The sequence below is a fragment of the Apium graveolens genome, chromosome 7, assembly GCF_009905375.1.
Source record: "Apium graveolens cultivar Ventura chromosome 7, ASM990537v1, whole genome shotgun sequence".
NCBI classification, from domain to species: domain Eukaryota; kingdom Viridiplantae; phylum Streptophyta; class Magnoliopsida; order Apiales; family Apiaceae; genus Apium; species Apium graveolens.
Genome location: NC_133653.1, coordinates 134,588,163 through 134,606,946, shown reverse-complemented (window position 1 = coordinate 134,606,946; position 18,784 = coordinate 134,588,163). Strand labels below are relative to the sequence as shown.

Sequence of the window (18,784 nt, the reverse complement as noted above, 5' to 3'; positions counted from 1 at the left end):
GAATTTTACCTTGTTTTTTCCAAGAGATCCAAATAAAGTCTCTGATTAACCTCTGCATCTTCCTCCGTGAAACGATCTCTACGAAGCGACCCTGCACCAACCTCAACAGGGACCATAGCCTCATAACCGTAAGTCAGCATAAATGGAGTTTCTCCCGTTGTAGATCGTGGAGTAGTGTTGTAGGACCACATCACTTTTAGGAGTTCTTCAGGCCAATTCTCTTTGCGCTCTTCCAGTTTGGTCATGAGGGTATGCTTTATTATTTTATTGACAGCTTCCGTTTGTCCATTACTCTGAGGATGATAAACCGCTACAAATTCATTTTTAATTTTCAAATCCTCACACAATTGTCGCAACTCCTTGCTGTCAAACTGCTTTCCATTGTCAGACACTAGTTTGTAAGGGATTCCAAACCTGCACAGGATGGAGTTAAAAACAAAGTCTTTAATTTTCTTTGCGGTGATAGTTGCCAATGGCATAACTTCTGCCCATTTAGTAAAGTAATCAATCGCGACCACTGCATATTTGACATCTCCTTTAGCCTTAGGTAGTTTTCCAATAAGATCAATCCCCCAATGGAGAACGGCCATGGGGCTTACCATAGGCGTCAAGAGCGTCACTGTCATAGATGAGTAATTTGCAAAATGTTGGCAGCGATCGCATGCTCCAACGAAATTCGCAGCATCTTCCTTCATAGTAGGCCAATAATAACCTTGGCGTAAAACTTTCATTGCCAACAAGTTACCCCCGAGTGATTACCGAAAATTCCTTCATGCACCTCCCTTAAAATGTAATTTCCTTCTTCTTCTTCTTCATCGATACATCTGAGTAACGGTTGATTGAAGCCTCTCTTATACAGAACTTCATCATACGCCACATACCTTACATCCTTGTAGCGGAGCCATCGAGCCTTGAACCTATCTTCGGGAAGTGCTCCCTTGTGAATATAGCCAAGAATGGGCATCATCCATGTTTCCTTAAGAGCCTCCTCTATTTGCATTGCCTCTACCTCTGGGATACTAGGAATTTCCTGGATTTCAAAGGGTATAGATCCCAACAACACAGCCTCCTGATGGGATCCCATTTTTGCTAGGGCATCCGCATTTTTGTTCTTTTCCCGCGGTACACATTCCATCCTAACCTCTTTGAACTTTCCAATTAGGCACTGCGTGCACCTCAAGTATAATTCCATCCGCGGTCCTCGAGCTTGAAACCCCCCATTCACCTGGTTTACCACCAACTCCGAGTCGCTCTTTGTAATTAGGTTCCGCACTCCCATTTCCAAAGCAATCTTCAGGCCATTAATCAATGCCTCATATTCCGCATCATTATTCGTCGCATAAAATTTGAAGTGAATTGCATTCATCAGATGATGCCCTTCCGGTGACACGAGTACTATGCCCGCGCTTGCTCCTCCATTGTTAACCGCCCCATCCACGTGCAAGATCCACCAGGGATGTGGAAACTCCTCCAAAGATTCCTCAATATGAGGGGGATACAACGCTACCAAAGCCTTATCATCAACCGTAGAATCAAATTCCAACAAGAAGTCGGTTAAGGCCTGTCCTTTAATTATTGTACGAGGCATGTATTCCAAGTCAAACTGTCCCAACTCCATGACCCATTTCAGCATTCTTCCCGATGATTCTGGTTTATGAAGGACCTGCCGCAGAGGGTATGTTGTACGACCTTCAATTCTATGAGCCTGGAAGTAGGGGCGTAGCTTCCTCGATGCAAGGATCAAGGCATAAACCAGCTTCTCCATACTTGTATAGCGAGTTTCAGTATCGTGCAATCGCTTGCTCACATAATATACCGGTGACTGTTGCACATCCTCTTCCCTAATCGCTGATTGAATACTCAGAAACTACGAGGTATAGGATAATGGATTCTCCATCTAACAGATTTGACAACATAGGAGGGTTCCCCAGTTGTTCCTTGATCCTCCTAAAAGCTTCCTCACATTCTGGTGTCCATACAAAGTCCTTCCCTGCCACTTTGATCGCCTTAAAGAATTCTTTGCACCTGTCGGATGATTTAGAGACAAATCTGTTCAACGCGGAGATCCTCCCAGTTAGGCTTTGCACCTGCTTCACATTGGTGGGAGATTTCATATCCAGCAATGCTTTGATCTTTGCAGGGTTAGCTTCAATTCCTCGGTGATTGACGATGAACCCAAGAAACTTGCCTAACTCTACACCGAACACACACTTTTGTGGATTCAACCTCATGCGGAACCTCCTCAGAATGTTGAATATTTCCATTAAGTGCTTGACACGATCGTTTGCCTTCTTGGATTTTACCAACATATCATCCACATATACCTCCATGGTTCTTCCAATCTAATTGTTGAACATCATGTTTACTAATCTCTGGTAGGTCGCGCCTGCGTTGATCAATCCAAACGATATCCTATGTAGCAGTATAGCCCTCTATCAGTGATGAAGGATGTATGCTCCTGATCAGGACCGTACATGGAAATTTGATTGTAACCGGAGTAAGCATCAATAAAGCTTAACAAGGCATGTCCTGTCATCGCGTCAACCAACTGATCAATTTGTGGGAGCGGAAAGCTGTCCTTCGGGCAAGCCTTATTAAGATCCGTAAAATCTACACATGTCCTCCACTTCCCATTTAGCTTTTTTACAAGTACCGGATTCGCGAGCCACTCGGGGTAGAAAGATTCTTTAATCAACCCCACTTCCAGCAGTCGATCCACCTCTCCTTTTAATGCTATCCCCCTTTCCCCACTCACCGGGCGTCGCTTTTGTCATCTGCCCATGCAATTAGGGAAAATGTTCAACCGATGACACATTACCCCTGGGTCGATTCCTGTCATGTCTGAATGACTCCATGCGAAGACATCGAGATTTTTAATCAGAAAACTGGTAAACCTTTCCCTTATTTCATAACTTAGTTGAGATCCCACCTTCAAAACCTTGCTTGGGTCTTCCTTATCGACCGAAACAGATATTGTGTCTTCGGCGGGCCCCATTTTCTCGACAGGCATGGGGATCCTGGGATCCAAATCAAAATCAAAGTCCCGGGGGTCCTCGATTCCATTCCTGCATCCGAGGGTGCGTCTCTATATATGGGAGCATCCACTTCAGGATAACGCATGGTTTTGTGCAATGCAGGCGTGGAGGGCGCGTCCTCATTTTGAGGAGCATCAACCTCAATTACATTTTCACTTTCCAAGGGCGCGTCCTCATTTTGAGGAGCATCCACCTTGAAGCTACTTTCGAGGCTTTGTAAAATTTCACTTCTTCCTTCCAACTTTTCTCCGTTAACCTCCTTTCGCACAATCCCTTATGTATAATTCACCATAATTTCTTCCACACTGCGGATCCTCGAAACATTCCCCAACTTCAAAGCAGAGGCTTCGGTGACATGAGTTTCTTCTTCCTCTGGATCTTCAACAAAATAATGGGCATGAACCTCTCCACTTGGTTTTGTCTGAATGTCCACCCCATCTTCAAATGGAAGGCCTTTTCCCTCGTATCTTCTCCTATGGAATTCTTTAACAGCCTTGTGATAGCAGTCGCGTGACTCGTACTGTGACCCTCTTAGACTGCCCACTCCGTTTGGTGTCAGGAACTTTATCATCAAGTGATGTATTGAGGTTATCACCCTGAACGCTCGCAACCAAGGTCTACCCACCAACACGTTGTGTGCGGAGTCCTGATCCAACACTTTAAAGTCTATCATTTGAGTGACAGATAGAGCTCCTTCCCCAAGTGTGACAAGAAGCTAACTGAACCCATAACTCTTACCGTCTCTCCAGTAAAACCGTAGACGTGTGCATCTTCAAAATTCATGTAACTATCTGGAAGACCCAATTTTTTGTACGTGCTGTAATACAAGATGTTCACAGAGCTCTCGTTGTCCAAGAAGATGCAATACACGTTCATTGCCCTAATAAGCATAGTTATCACCAGTGCATCATTATGGGGATGATGTACCCATCTTGACTCTCTCTCCCTGAACATAATATCAGCAGATTCCCCTTTGAATATTTTTGGAGGTCTATCTTCCAAACTGTGAATGTTGGTGAGTGGTGGGTGTCGTGCCTCTCTTGCATTTATCTCCAACGCTCGATTGCTATAACCAACAAATGGATGTCCTCCGAAGATTGCCCGAATACTTCCAGCCATTTGGAACTTAACCTCCGCTGTCTTTTTGACATCCTCTGTCTGTGTGGGATGCCTTTCATCTTTCCCCTTATCATCATTTCCTCTGCATCATTTCACCTTATCAATCCACTCTCCCAGATATCTAGCCTTGATCAATTCTTCAATTTCATCTTTTAGGTGACGACACTCGTGGGTGTCGCGGCCGGTAGACTCATGGTAATCGCAATATTTTTTCTTGTCTCTACTCTGCCATGAAGTTAGACGGTCTGGTTTCTTGAAAATTCCTCTGTCCTTATTCACCTCAAAGATATGATCAATGGATGCTGCCAGCGGAGTGTAATTGCTTACCCTCTTTTTATAGTTTGACGGTGAAATCCACTCTCTCCGCATGTTCACGGCGTTCACCTAATTAGGGCTTCGGGCACTCCGCCGATAATCTGGACTTACGGACCTGTCTCTCCTCTTAGCTCACCCCTTAGAGTTATGGGTATTATCATTTTTCTTAGTTTCAACAAGCGATTGTTCAATCACTTTGAAGGACTCCGCCTGCGCAAGTACATCACCTAACGACACAGGGTCCTTTCCTTGCAGGTGTTTCCAGAAATCTGTTCCCACGCGCAGACCAGCTATAAGAAGTATTTTCAGTGTCTCATCAGTCGCGCCTCTCACCAAGGTAGACTCTGTATTGAACCTTTTGAAGTATAAGGTCAAGCTTTCCCCTTCCTCCTGTTTCACATTGGCCAGCGTGGTAACCGGTGGCGAATACTTTACCGCATCCTGGAACTGAGTTAGAAACAAAGTTTTCATCTGTTCCCAGGATGTAATCACCCCTGGACCAAGTTTTTGGAACCATTGTTGAGCCAGAAATTCGACGGGGTCGGAGTTTCCATGAAAATGCAAGTCATTAGTTATGTTCCTGTAACTTGGAGGCAGCTGCGCTTCCCTCACAACAGCAGTGAAAGGGGATGGAGCTTGCGCAGTCGCTGTTACCCTACCTCCCTCAAGATGGTTGAGAAACCTCTTAAGATCATTCACATTAAACGTCCCTACTCCAGAAATGGTTTGAACATTGAGTTTTTGGGATTGCTCCGTAACTTGTTGTTATTTCCCCTGATTACCCCCGGGTTTATCGGTGGATCTTGCCGCCCCTCTCCCTGAGGCTGCCGCTGTGGTATGTTGCCATCTTGATTTTGAACATTCTCCCGCGTACGAGGTTTCTCCTGACCGCGTCTCGGTATTTCATCATTGTTCTACAACCTTTCTTGAATTCGAACGCCGTCCCGGTCATGAAGACGCGTCCTGGATCCATTGCCTATAGCACTGTGGGAAGCCACAGGAACAATGATAGGGGCTTCTTCAATGGAGGGCACGCCATATTTTCTTCCATTCTACGACCATAATTTCCAAACCTTCCTCACGGAGGGGCACACTCATGCTCGTGGTGCCGCACCCCATCATCCCTTGGGTATGTAGGGGGCACATGCGTTATATTAGGGGGCCTCATTTCTCCAGTGTTTCCTTCTTTTTACCATTCTACCAGCAACATTCTCAAATCGTCGTCTCCCAACCTTATGCCAAGCCTTCTCTTTAAGGTTGAGAAATCTCTTCTTTCCTCATCTGGGTTCTGAATATCTTCCGCATGACGATGCTCATCCATCGTACGCCCAGACCTATGTGGGCGTGGTACAACGTGATTACCAATACGAGGTCTTTCTCTACCATCAGTGTCCTCATCAACCAGCTCCACAATTGGCCTTACATCATTAGAATATTCCAAGCACCGCTGAGTGATTCACGGGTTTTCTCCGCTGGCCTGGGCATCTCCCTCAACTACGGCGTGGCCACGGCGAGGAAAACGACAACCCCTCCTCCTCCTGCGGCGCTCCACCGTACTCAGCCTTGAGTGAAAATTGTTGAGAGTATCCCCATGCTGTACAACTGCTCCAAGATATCAGCGTTGCTGATAAGAACTGGTGGCGTTCCCCCCATATCTGGAGCTCTCGGAGGATCTGCGATGTTTCTGGGCACGTAGGTTTCATTGCGAGTGTAGCCTCCCTCGCCCTCTCCTTCGGATCTTTTATCACTTCTATTATAAGAACTTTCATCATGATTGTAAGACATCTTTTCCTCCAAAGATTATGATCTTAATTAGCACCCCTCCTTCTAGCGCCAATTTGTTGATGGAGGAATCTGGTAACAACAAAGTTTGAGGTTTCTCGCCGTAATCAAGATCTATGATGGTGGATTTCCCCCTTGTAAAGCATAAGGACGTGTCCTGAACCCTGGACGCGCTCAAGATTTACATTCACAAAACTGACCATTGCGTGACAGCTGGTGTACACGTCATCCATCTTCTTTTCTATAAATACCCCCAAAACAGAACATACATCATCACTTTATTTTCTCTCAACAACCGCCGTCGCCGCTATTTGAAGCAAAAATTTCAAGTCCAAAAATCCGGCGACTTCTCCGCTCATTTCCCAATTTTCTTAGCTCAATCGAACCCCCAACTCACAAGGTATGCAGATCCTTCATTATTTCTTAATTTCACTAAGCCAATCGACTGTAATGGGAAAAAACCGTTCATGTACCTCATTCTTCTATGAACTGTTCTTCATTTTCTTGTATGCATATGTGTATATATCTATAAATATGCTATATTTTGCTTCTTTGATCTTGAATTAAATATTTTTAGGGTTTAAATGAATTTCCCCAAACCGATTAGAATTCCATTGTATTTCAGCTCTAGTGGACGCGTCATTCTTATAGGGCGCGTCCTACATTTCTTTGTTTAAGGCATATTTTTAAGTTGTTTCAACCAAGGGTCATATAGACGCATTGTCCCCCTAGGACGCGTCACCTTAGTATGTCTCCTGCGATTGATTTTAAGGACGCGTCTTCACGACACCCATTCTCCTCCCTTGTTTTCTTTTATATATTTTCAGTATCTTCTCTTTTTTAAACATGGATGCGTCCACAAGATCTTCTTCCTTCTTTTTTCAGCTGGAGAACGCGTCTTCTTCATCGCCTTTCCATCCATTTAAAGCTCTTAACAAGCGTATAGGGATCTACTCTCCCCCTCCAATTTATTTTTCTCCTGAGTCACCAGAGCACCATAAGACAGAGTCTCCAACGAGGGCGCGTCTATACCTACTCAGGATGCGTCTCCCATTCAGGATGCGTCCTCTCCCCACAGTGAGGGTGAATTTGAGAAAAGAGCCCCTGAACCTGAAAAATAGCCCATTTCTCCTCAACAATCTATTTCTCCACTAGAACACTGGGAACCAAGCGATGTAGAGCTTGATTTTGACTGGAAAGAACTAGAGGACTTTTCTGAGACAGAAAAGAATGTTTAGAGGAAGAGAGAACACAAACTGGCCTGTGTTGGGATGAAATCCACTACAACAGACCTAGAGATTGGGTGGACCATGAAGTACTATGACATGGAGGGAATCTGGGCACGTCCTCTCAGGATGATGAGGCCCCATATCTTTAATGTGGAAAACCTGAGGATTCCCAGGATGGTCCTAACCCCAAAACTCATCTCCTTAGGTGTGGGCGCGCCCTTGCACCCATACATCAAAAATATATTGAAATGGTATGACGTTGCTCCAGTTCAATTATCTACAAACTCGTACAAACTAGCATGGACCTTGTACATCATGTACCACAATCTTGGGTTGGGTGCGCCCTCTATGAAAGAGTTTAGTTATTTCTTCAGCATCATAAAATCTATCCCCGACTATCACTTCTTTGTTGTTAACAAGTTGTTGAACAATAAAGGATTCAATGAAGACAAGATCAGCCACAAGAGGGATTGGAAGGAACCTTTCTTCTACATTTATGATATTAAAAGAGCCCGGGTTCGCTTCAACTTAGAACCAAGTAAGTGATTTCCCATAACGCGTCCTCTCAATCAGGACGCGTCCTCTTTTTATAAAGTTTTCATCTCATCTTTCCTTAACACGTCCTTATTTTTTCTTCCTTAGACAAAAGTGTCCAAAAGGAATTAACAGAAAAATGAAAGAAGAGAGTAGAGAAAGTACTCAAGTACGCTAAGGAACATTTCAACCTCAAGGACATGATCATAGAGGCCAACCTTAAGAAGATTGGGGCTTTGTACGAAAGGGTCGGCTTTCTTTGCAAATATCGAGATTTTTATAACGGAAAGCCCGTCCTCACGGCCTCTGAAAAGGCTAGAGGGCTTAATGCCACAGAGTTGGTTCAACTGGACATCAGTAGACAAGTAGATTTAGAACAAGGTATGAATAATCAGATATAAGATGCGTCATAAGTTTATGATGCGTCATGCGTGTGCTTACCCTTCTTTTTACATGCATAACTTTTATTTAACCTGATTTCTGGATGTTTCCGTATTCCGTGTTCTTGCTTTGGACGCGCCTTAGTACTAGGACGCGTCTTCATATAATATGTGTGACTCAAACTTTTCATAAGGTTGTTATGCTGTTATAAGTTTGTCACTTATACTTTCTAGCATTCTTATGATCCGTGTCTTTGAAGTTGACGCTTCATCCAATCAGGACGCGTCATTCTTGCAATATGGATAATCATTTTATGTGCACATAAAATGTTGGCTTCCTTGTCTTTATTCTCAAATAATTCATAATATGTGTGGATATCATTCTCCATATTACCTTACGTATTTTAACCACAGGGCGCATCTACATTCCTGGACGCGTCCTAAATTTGATATTTTACTTGTCTTTATTTTCAGATATGACTTCTCTTCCAAAAGGATTTACTATTGAGGCCTCCAAAAAACTGAAAGCCAGGAAGCAAGCTCCTGCAAAGTCTGATCCAAAGGCTAAAGATCCTACTCTTGTTGTGGTTCCTTCACCTCCCCCCAAGATCATTGACACAACTGTGGTGAACATCTCAGATAAGGAGGACGCGCCCTCAAAGCATTATAAGACAGTGCAAGATGACCAATCCTTTGTTCTCAGAAATCTGGGCGCGTCCTCAGTTGACACCTTTACTGAAGATGAAGTTCGAGGCTGGACTTTCAGGACAGAAGAACAAACAGAGCAGGCCATGGTGAAAGCATCAGCCGAGCTCCATTTGCACGGTAGGTAGAGTGCCAACATGGCTGCTAGACTCAGGGCACGTCTTGCTGTTACTGACACTGCAAAAAGTCAAGCTGAAGATAATATTAGATCTTTGGAGAAAAGCATTTCTCTTCTTGCTCAAGCAAAGGATGCAAAAATTCTCAAACTGGAACTGGAGAAGGCGCGTCTTGATGGCCATATTACCGCCATGAAGAAGGCTATTGATGGAGTTACTGCTGAAAATTCCAAAATGCAATAAAAAATCCTTCTTTAAAACTAATGTATCGACAGGAATACTTGAAGTTGGTCGGGAGTACAAGTCCAAGACTGGGCTATGCGTTGACAGATTAGCTAAGTGTTGACATGTCTAGCCTTATGGAATGTGTCGACTAAAACATTTTTGGACAATCTTGATTGTGTTGACACAAGCCATAATATGACTTAGAAACATTTCTTTGCCATATGCGACTTTGAACTCCTTGATCTGTCCAGTTATATTCTTAAAGGATAATTAATCCACTCAATCCTCAATATGTTAACGCCTAGTGCACTAGTCTGATTCACATACGACTAACATATAATGGAATGACTTGATTCAGTTAATTCAGCAACTGTTTAACATCTTCAGACTGCTTTATTTCTTCAATTCACTGGAATCCCTGATCTTTAATACTAGAACCAATATACTTCCTTAATGCTGAAAGTCTTTGGATATTTTATTCTTCGTGAATGCTTGAACATTTGAAATGAATTTCTTTCCATGACTTGGTTACGGACTTGGAGTTTTAATTTCATATTTTGATTATTTGTATTTATCCACTTTTCTTTCATCTGAATTCTTGTGTTTCATAATTAATATTATTTACATGTTTCTTTTCCATATTGAGTTATATATCCTCACTTACATATTACGTTATATTATGCTTTACAATCATATTTAAGAGTTTCTGATCCTATAACATTCACTTCTTCTATTATAGTCCGACTGTAGCATTATAGCTTCTTAACATCGTTGAAGGTTGTAAGTCAGTAAGTGCCACCTTAAATTTGTAAGCCTTTCCAAATACTAGGGGGATTAAATCCGGACTTGCATTCTGTTGTAAAAATATTAATGGGTTATTAATAAAAGAGGCATAGTAATCAGATTCATATAATCCAACCTTATATAACCAATAAACTCGAGATATGTCATTCGGAATGCATCAAACAAACAGAATATGTCATCCAGAATGCATCAAACATCTGTTTGAGAAATTTGACATGATATCACATATAAATTAACAAATTTGTAGGCAAAATTTTCCTAGTTTCTTAAAGTAACATTTCAAAATGTAAACTCAAATAGTTCAAGATTTAATATAGCGTGTTTCTTAGTTTTCTTGCAAGAATATTGTCTATCATTTCCCTTTTATTAGCTACCACTGCTTTATTCAAAAATTGAGTAAGTAACATAATTCTCATATTAAATATTCGTGTGGTCTCTTTGGCTTTACTGAAGACATGTTTGCAAATTTCATAAAAGAATTTAACCTAAATAGTTTTATCTCGAATATGAGTTATCTTTTCAAAACTTACTCCATACTTCAATTCTTCTTATTAGAGTCTTGAAAGTCCTTGACGCCACTTCCAACAAAAAATGACATTTTTTCCTATAATTTTGTGAAAAATATTGTATTTCAAAAAAATATGCATAAATTGCATATACATAACTTTATTATTTTGGTAACTGTACAAAACTAATAATCAGTCATATGTGCACTCGAAAGTAGATATCACAAAGAGATGTGGCAAAGTCAATTGGTGTAAAAGGTGGACACAAATATTATTAAAAATTAATTTTAGATATAAAAAAGACTAAATATATCATAGAAACTTGACCAGATCAGTCATCCATTCCCATAGAATAGACACAAATACTCTCTTCTGGTTTGCTATATTTTAGAACAATATCATGTCAACCAAGACATAGTTCACTATGATTATGCATGGGGGAATAAAAAACAGAGTAACATAGTAACTTGCGGAAACAATTCAATAAAAATGATTACAAAATTGCCTTGAAGATTTGACCCTCAAAATTAGAGAAACTTGAAACCGCCACCCTCTAACATAGGCAATACTATTGTGCTGAATTCAAAAACAGCGATGGTGGTGTGATACCATGATTTCATCTCTTCAACTGATGCACGAAGCAAATTATTGTTAAAATATTGAAATCACAAATACCAAATATCGGAAACAACCAGATACCTAATTCAAATATAAGTTTTGGACCGTGAAACTTACACTCTTAGTCACATAAATAAGCCCATGTCTAAAGGCATAATATAACACTACATATTCGTGAGCATAATTTATGTCACTTTGATGAACCTAACTACTGGTTATCACTGCAATATTTACAAGGTACGCAACCTCGAGGGCATAACGATGGTCGATAACCCTGCCGCTATAACTACGAAGACAAAGTGATTTGGGGACGATATCAGCCATGATGGGACATCATAAAATTTTATCCAAGTGTGATGAAACACATAGAAGTACAATTTTTTATAACCTAAATCCAACAATAAGCATTAAAAAAGATATAATTTCAGTGATTGTCATTATCAATTATATCAATCAATTTACATATGTACATCATTGCAATCAAATAACTTGACTTGTAAATGATACCATGAATTCAAGTTTGCATATAGAACTGAAATCATAATCTTTGGAGACTTGTTGCGCATCGGTAGCTCATGCGTAGAAATAATCAAAATATTACATACTTAAACAGAGCCATGAATTCAATTATTATTACTTGGGTAGCAATAATGTATTACTAGATGTCGCTCATTATTTACGATTTTAAATTAGATTTAAAATTCATTGCCAACGTAATAATAACCTATAGGGTCACACACTAAAAATGCTTGAATGATTATTTAATTTAAATTGGATTTAAATTATATTAAAGTAATTCAAATTATTTATAATATTAATTAAATATGACTTAATTAATTAGATATATACTGATATTCAAATTTATTAATATTAATTATGAAATTCATTTGTTAAATAATTAAGTGTGACTTAATTATAATAAAAATAGGAATTTCGAATTAATAATAACTCCTAATTAGTTAAGAATTTTAATTCATTTTTCTACTCTCTATATAATATCTCTTGTGTGGCTGATTTTTTCTGTGCGCAAGACTTTTACTAAAACCCTAGCCACCAAGGGAGAAGATGGAGATAGCAAGAATAAATGAGTTTGTGTTAGTACACATTCAATCCTTGAGTTCAAGCATTCGTGTGAATACCGATAGAGCGTAGATCGCGAGAGCGGGATGCGTGGTGATTGGACAAGCTTTGAATCTCCATTAGTCAACCAATTGGTAAAGCTTCTTAAGGTAAACAATCTGATCTACGAATTAAATATATGTTTTTCACATGGATCCTGCGGTGGGTTTCAAAAATTCTGATTTTTTTTATATTTTAATTACTGTTTTCATTCCGTTTGTGTGCTTGAAACCCAACACAAACATCCTACAATAACTGAAAAGAAAAGACTCAGACAAATGCAACTGACAAAGGTTGTAACACCCTCCAAATCCGGGGTCTAGATCTGAGGGTTACTTGCTAATCTCCAACCTAATACAAACCTATATAACAATTGTGCAAACATATATCTAACCCCTTTACATCTATCCAGGATCTTTTAAGGTTGAAGTATGAAAACAAGAACAAATTACTATCTTTATTACAAACCCAAATTTAAAATCTCATAGAACTCACTTTATTGCAAACCACTATCTAAGCAAGTTTTAAACTAGATTAGTTTTATTCAAACACACACCATATCTATCTACACTACACCTACTCAGGTAGCTCAAAGCTCTCCTCTTTTATCGGGATCAGTACCTTTGGTGCTAGAGGGTCCCACTGCTTGACACACTTCTTTACCACGCGAGTCCGAATAGGTTTCATTCTCTTTCTTGACTGAAAAAGACAAGGTGAATAACAATAAAAAAGGTGAGCAATAATTGCTCAAAAAGTCCGCAATATATAAATAATATTATTGTTAAGTGGTATTTATGCCCACTTAGAATGCTCTATAAAGGCTCGATTTGATATTTTGTACTCGAGTTATTTGTGTATTTGATGTGTTTTCTAGTATTTTTGTATTTCAGGAATAAGTAAAAGATCCAGGTGATTTGGAATTGTTTTGATGCTAATTTGGTGTTAAGAATGTGTCACGAATTTTGCTCGTGAAAAGACCAACTAACCAGCAAGAAAAGCAGAAGTTAGAATTTTTTCTAGAGAGTCAGCGCACCCGCGCTGTAGTAGCGCACGCCCGTGCCAGGATTACAGAAGTGCAGCGCGCCCGCGCTGGGTCAAATTCCAGGAATCCTGTTTCTACTCTAAATTTGATCCAAAAGACTTCTAATCTGCATGGGCTGCTATATAAACATAACTTATGTTCGTTTTTCATAACAAGACGTATCATAGCTTAAGGAGAAGGCATAAGAAGACCGTAGAGCACAATTCAACCAAGGCGAAGAGGATCTAGTTTATTCTTGTGATTTTTTGTTTTAAGTTGTAACTTTGGATGCTAGTTTTCTTACTTGTGAATCTATACTCTTGTTTCGTACTTGGTTTATTAATTATTCCATATAAAGACTACGTTTATTATACCATGCTTTCATCGGAACCCACGTTGATGATGAGTCCGATTATGGGCTAATCATTATCGTGGGATTCTAGCGGATTTACTTGTGGATTTCTTTAGTTAATTTGTTTCGATACCTTAGTGTGTGGTGATTGTATGATATCCTAGTATTGGTTGTGCTTATTCGTCTTATGAGCGTCGTGAACTTATAAGATAACATGTTAATCTCTAATGAAGCGAAAGTAAATTTATGGGTTTAGAACTTGCCATGCTAGCATAGGTTCATGTAATTGATATGCATAATTCGTAGGTAATTTTAACCATCTTACTTTCCCTATTTAATCATGATAGATAACTTGTGCATTAAACCGTTATGTTGTCAAATTCTATAGACATATAGGGTCTCAATATAATTAGTGTCTATTCAGCTTCTATCTCTTTTGTGGATGTCTGGTAGTATGGTATTCATACAACGAAAGTCGGTGTTTATCAGTTTTGTGTTATCTGATTAGTATCATCACCATTGCATGCTAAGGTTAAGAACAAAAAGGCTATTGAATGAAGTATTTAATGAAGTTAGAATCCCATGTTTTTGTCATATAGTATTCAACTCACATTATTCTCTTAGTTAATGTTCTTTAGTATAATCTCTTAGTTAATTGTAGTTATAAACAACCTCAATTTGTTATTCGTCTTAGCATTGACCATACCATTATTGTATAAGTACATTGATTAAAATTAACCTAAACTAGTCTCTGTGGGAATGAACTAGAATTAATTCTATATTACTTGTGATCACGTATACTTGCGTGAATATTAGCTCCTGTTCTAGCCCTAACAAGTTTTTGGCGCCGCTTCCGGGGAACTTCGGTGTTAATTTTTAGTTTATGTGTTTGTCATCATTGGTCATTAAAGTTCATGACTCGCATATTGTTACTTACTTATTTCCTTGTCGTGTTTTAGGTACTCTAGCGAGCGTGTATGCATACGCGTTCTCGGACTCATAAGAGAATACTAGATCAAGCTGAGGAAGGAGTTGTAGTAGCTAATGAAGTTTTCGAGGAAGTTCTTATCGAGGAGAAAGTTGAAGAAGAAGAAATTATTGCAATGGGAGAACCAGAAGCGAATCCGTAGGCTTTGATGGATTACTCTCAACCAAAGATAAATGATCTTAGTCTAGCATTGATCGACCAGCCATCTCGGCTAATACCTTTGAGATCAAGTTGAGCATGATTCAGATGATACATGACTCAGTTCAGTTTGGGGGTTCTCTAACAGAAGACCCCAACATGCACTTCAGAAATTTCATCGAGATCTGCGACACATTCAAGTTCAATGGAGTTTCTGAAGATGTTATTAAGTTGGGGCTTTTCCCATTCTCTCTGCGGGATAAAGCTAAGTGCTGGTTACATTCTCTACCGCCAGGGTCTATCACCAAATGGGAGGATCTTGCTCAAAAGTTCTTAACTAAATTCTTTCATATGGTGAAGACTGCTGCGATCAGAAATGCACTTACTCAATTTGCTCAGCAATCTGAAGAATCTTTATATGAGGCTTGGGATCGTTATAAGGAGATGCTTAGGAATTGCCCTCATCATGGGATGCCTGACTGGATGATCATTAACTACTTCTATAATGGTTTAGGTGCTACTTCTAGACCCATGCTTGATGCAACATCAGGAGGAGACTTGTGGGATAAAAGTATGATGAAGCTTATGAATTGATTGAACTGATGGCTACTAATGAATACCGGAATCCTACTCAGAGACTATCTCAGGGCAAGGTAGCAGGAATTATGGAGTTAGATACAGCTACTGCTATAGCTGCTCAGCTTAAGGCTTTGACGATGAAGGTCGATTTTTTTGGCTAATTATGGAGTTAATTAGATCACTAGTGTCTGTGAGTTTTGTGCTGGTGCCCATGAAACGGAGCAGTGTGCTATTCTAGTGAATCAGCCCAGTTCATGAGCAACTTTCAGAGGTCGTAGCAGCCTATGCCAGCCACCTATCATCCTAAAAACTGTAATCATCCTAATTTCAGTTGGAATAATTCTCAAAATGCGGTTCAACAGCCTTATCAACATTATCCAGCAAAGCAGTAAAACCCTCCTGGTTTTCAGCAACCGCCATATGCACCAAGGCAACAACTCCAGTTGCAACAGTCTAATGAAAAATCTGAATTGGAGGAGTTGAGGCTCATGTGCAAGAGCCAAGCGGTTTCTATCAAGACCTTGGAAAATCAAATTGGAGAAATTGCCAATGCCTTGCTGAATCGTCAACCTGGTACACTCCCTAGTGACACTAAAGTACCAGGAAAGAGGGAAGCTAAGGAGCAGGTAAAGGCAATTACATTGAGATCTGGGAAGGTGGCAAATTTTGAACACTCTCAAGTTTCGGATGAAGAAGTCGTGGCTGAAGAAGAAGTGCAGAAGGAAGCAGAAGTGGAACCAAGGAAGACTACTGTTGAACACACTCCTCCTGAGGGTAATACAGAGGAGAAGCAGATCTATCCTCCACCTCCTTTTCCTAAGAGGCTGTAGAAGAAAAAGGTGGCTAAGCAGTTTGAGAAGTTTCTGGAGGTGTTCAAGAAACTTCATATCAACATACCTTTCACTAAGCTTTTGAACAGATGCCTAGTTATGCGAAGTTTATGAAAGGTATTCTTTCTCGGAAGGTAAAGCTTGATGACTTAGAGAACGTTGCTCTCACGGAGGAATGCAGTGCTGTGCTGCAACAGGAGTTGCCTCCGAAGCTTAAAGATCCTGGAAGATTCACTATTCCTTGCACCATTGGAAAAGTGTCATTTGATAAATGCTTATGTGACTTGGGAGCTAGCATCAATCTGATGCCTTTGTCAGTATTCAAGAAGTTGGACTTACCTGATCCAAAGCCGACTTATATGACCTTGCAGTTAGCCGATCGTTCTATTAAATATCCATGAGGCATTGTGGAGGATGTTTTGGTCAAGGTTGACAAACTCATCTTTCCTGCTGATTTTGTAATTCTTGATTTCAAGGAGGATAAGAAGATTCCCATAATCTTTGGAAGACCTTTCTTGGATATTGGCTGAACCTTGATTGATGTGCAGAAGGGTGAGCTTACTATGCGAGTGCTGGATTAGGATGTGACTTTTAATGTGTTCAATGCCATGACATTCCCTACAAATAATAAGGAGTTTTTAAAAGTAGAGTTGGTCAATTCTTTGGTTACTTCAGAAATTGATCAATTGCTAAGGTCTGATACCTTAGAAAAGGCCTTGTTGGGGAATTCAGATAGTGAAGATGATTAAGATGATGAAGAAGATTCCCATCTACTTTGCCTGTGATTATTGCATTTGACCTTTCAGGTATTGATGAGGAAAAACTCTTAAGGATTCTGAGAGAATTCAAATCGGCAATTGGATGGACTATAGCAGATATCAAGGGAATCAACCCTTCTTATTGCATGCATAAAATTCTGCTAGAGGAAGGTAGCAAGCCTACTGTTGAGCAACAGAGAAGGCTTAATCCGATCATGAAAGAAGTTGTGAAGAAGGAAATTCTCAAATGGCTAGATGCGAGGATCATCTATCCCATTTCTGACAGTTCTTGGGTGAGTCCAGTTTAGTGTGTGCCAAAGAATAGAGGTATCTCTGTTGTTGCTAATGAGAAGAATGAACCTATTCCTACTCGAACAGTCACGGGGTGGAGAATTTGCATGGACTACAGGAAGCTGAACAAGGCCACGAGAAAGGATCACTTCTCTCTGCCTTTTATTGATCAGATGCTTGACAAATTGGATGGGCACGAGTACTACTGTCTTCTGGACGGCTATTTGGGCAAAAATCATATTTGCATTGCTTCAGAAGATCAGGAAAACACTACTTTCACTTGTCCATTTGGTACTTTCACTTTCAGAAGAGTTTCTTTTGGTTTGTGTGGAGCACCTGCCACATTTCAGAGATGCATGATGGCTATCTTCTCTGAAATGATTGGTCATAATATGGAGGTGTTCATGGATGATTTTGTTAGGAGGAAACACACACACACACATATTCGAGATTCAATTCTACCAATACAGAGTATGCACACAAACACACAATAATATATTTGACGTGGAAAACCCACGTCCCAACTTATATTATTAATTAAAATAATTATCAATAATACATCAGCACATAACACCTCAATGGTGTCCCAAACTGATACTTGAGCCAACCAATGCTCAAGCATCTCTCACATGATACCTAAGACGACTACATCTCTTAAATATACCTCAAAACAATAACATGACTATGTATATATAGCCATCACAAACTTAGCCAACAAGATAAACCTAATCTGATTATAATTGTGATGCCCTCCAAACCCGGGTCAGAAGTTTGGGGACCACAACACACACACACACACCATATTTAAACCTGTATATAAAGTATTATATGCATTGACCCTTCTCTACACAACCATGGATCGCAACAGGTTAAAGTATGAAAACAAGCCATAATCTTAACTTTTATTACATTGTACCAAATTCCAACTAGTTCAACTTACAACTGATAATGATATCATTCCTACAATCTTACATATCTCATTTACAATGTAAAGCTCCTGCTAGCTCGATCCCAACTTAACCGGAAACCCTAGCTCGCACACTAGACATGGAATCCTCGTTACCGACATTTTCCTTTTCAACTGTTGAAAACATAAAAAGTTTTGCAAGAGTGAGCTAACTAGCTCAGCAAGTCATAATAACAACAATTAATGTTAAACGATAATCGATTGAAATAATTCAGAAGAATCAAGTTTCTGAATAAGTAATGAGTAGAATTGGATATTCACTTTTCATTTGAAAAAACAAGGTTAGGCTGCTGATCAGTCACGCACTAACCCCGAGCAAGGCTCCCAGCTTTGCTCTATATAATGGATCCAAGGCACGCATTGGCCTATTATG

At 39.9% G+C, this 18,784-nt stretch overlaps 1 protein-coding gene and 1 non-coding gene across 2 annotated transcripts; both read right to left on the bottom strand.

Annotated features, from left to right (window-relative positions):
- Window positions 1–727: 727 nt before the first annotated feature.
- Window positions 728–1,765, bottom strand: LOC141674041 (uncharacterized). The gene has a single exon (XM_074480766.1). It carries the CDS (start codon window positions 1,763–1,765, stop codon window positions 728–730), a length of 1,038 nt encoding a protein of 345 aa, XP_074336867.1.
- Window positions 1,766–15,352: 13,587 nt separating this feature from the next.
- Window positions 15,353–15,459, bottom strand: LOC141675990 (small nucleolar RNA R71). The gene has a single exon (XR_012556605.1). It is a non-coding gene; the product is annotated as a small nucleolar RNA R71 (small nucleolar RNA).
- Between the last annotated feature and the right edge of the window lie 3,325 nt (window positions 15,460–18,784).

Excerpts from the sequence above, each read along its gene's own strand:
- LOC141674041 (XM_074480766.1), bottom strand. The coding sequence starts at position 1,765 with ATGGAGAAGCTGGTTTATGCCTTGATCCTTGCATCGAGGAAGCTACGC.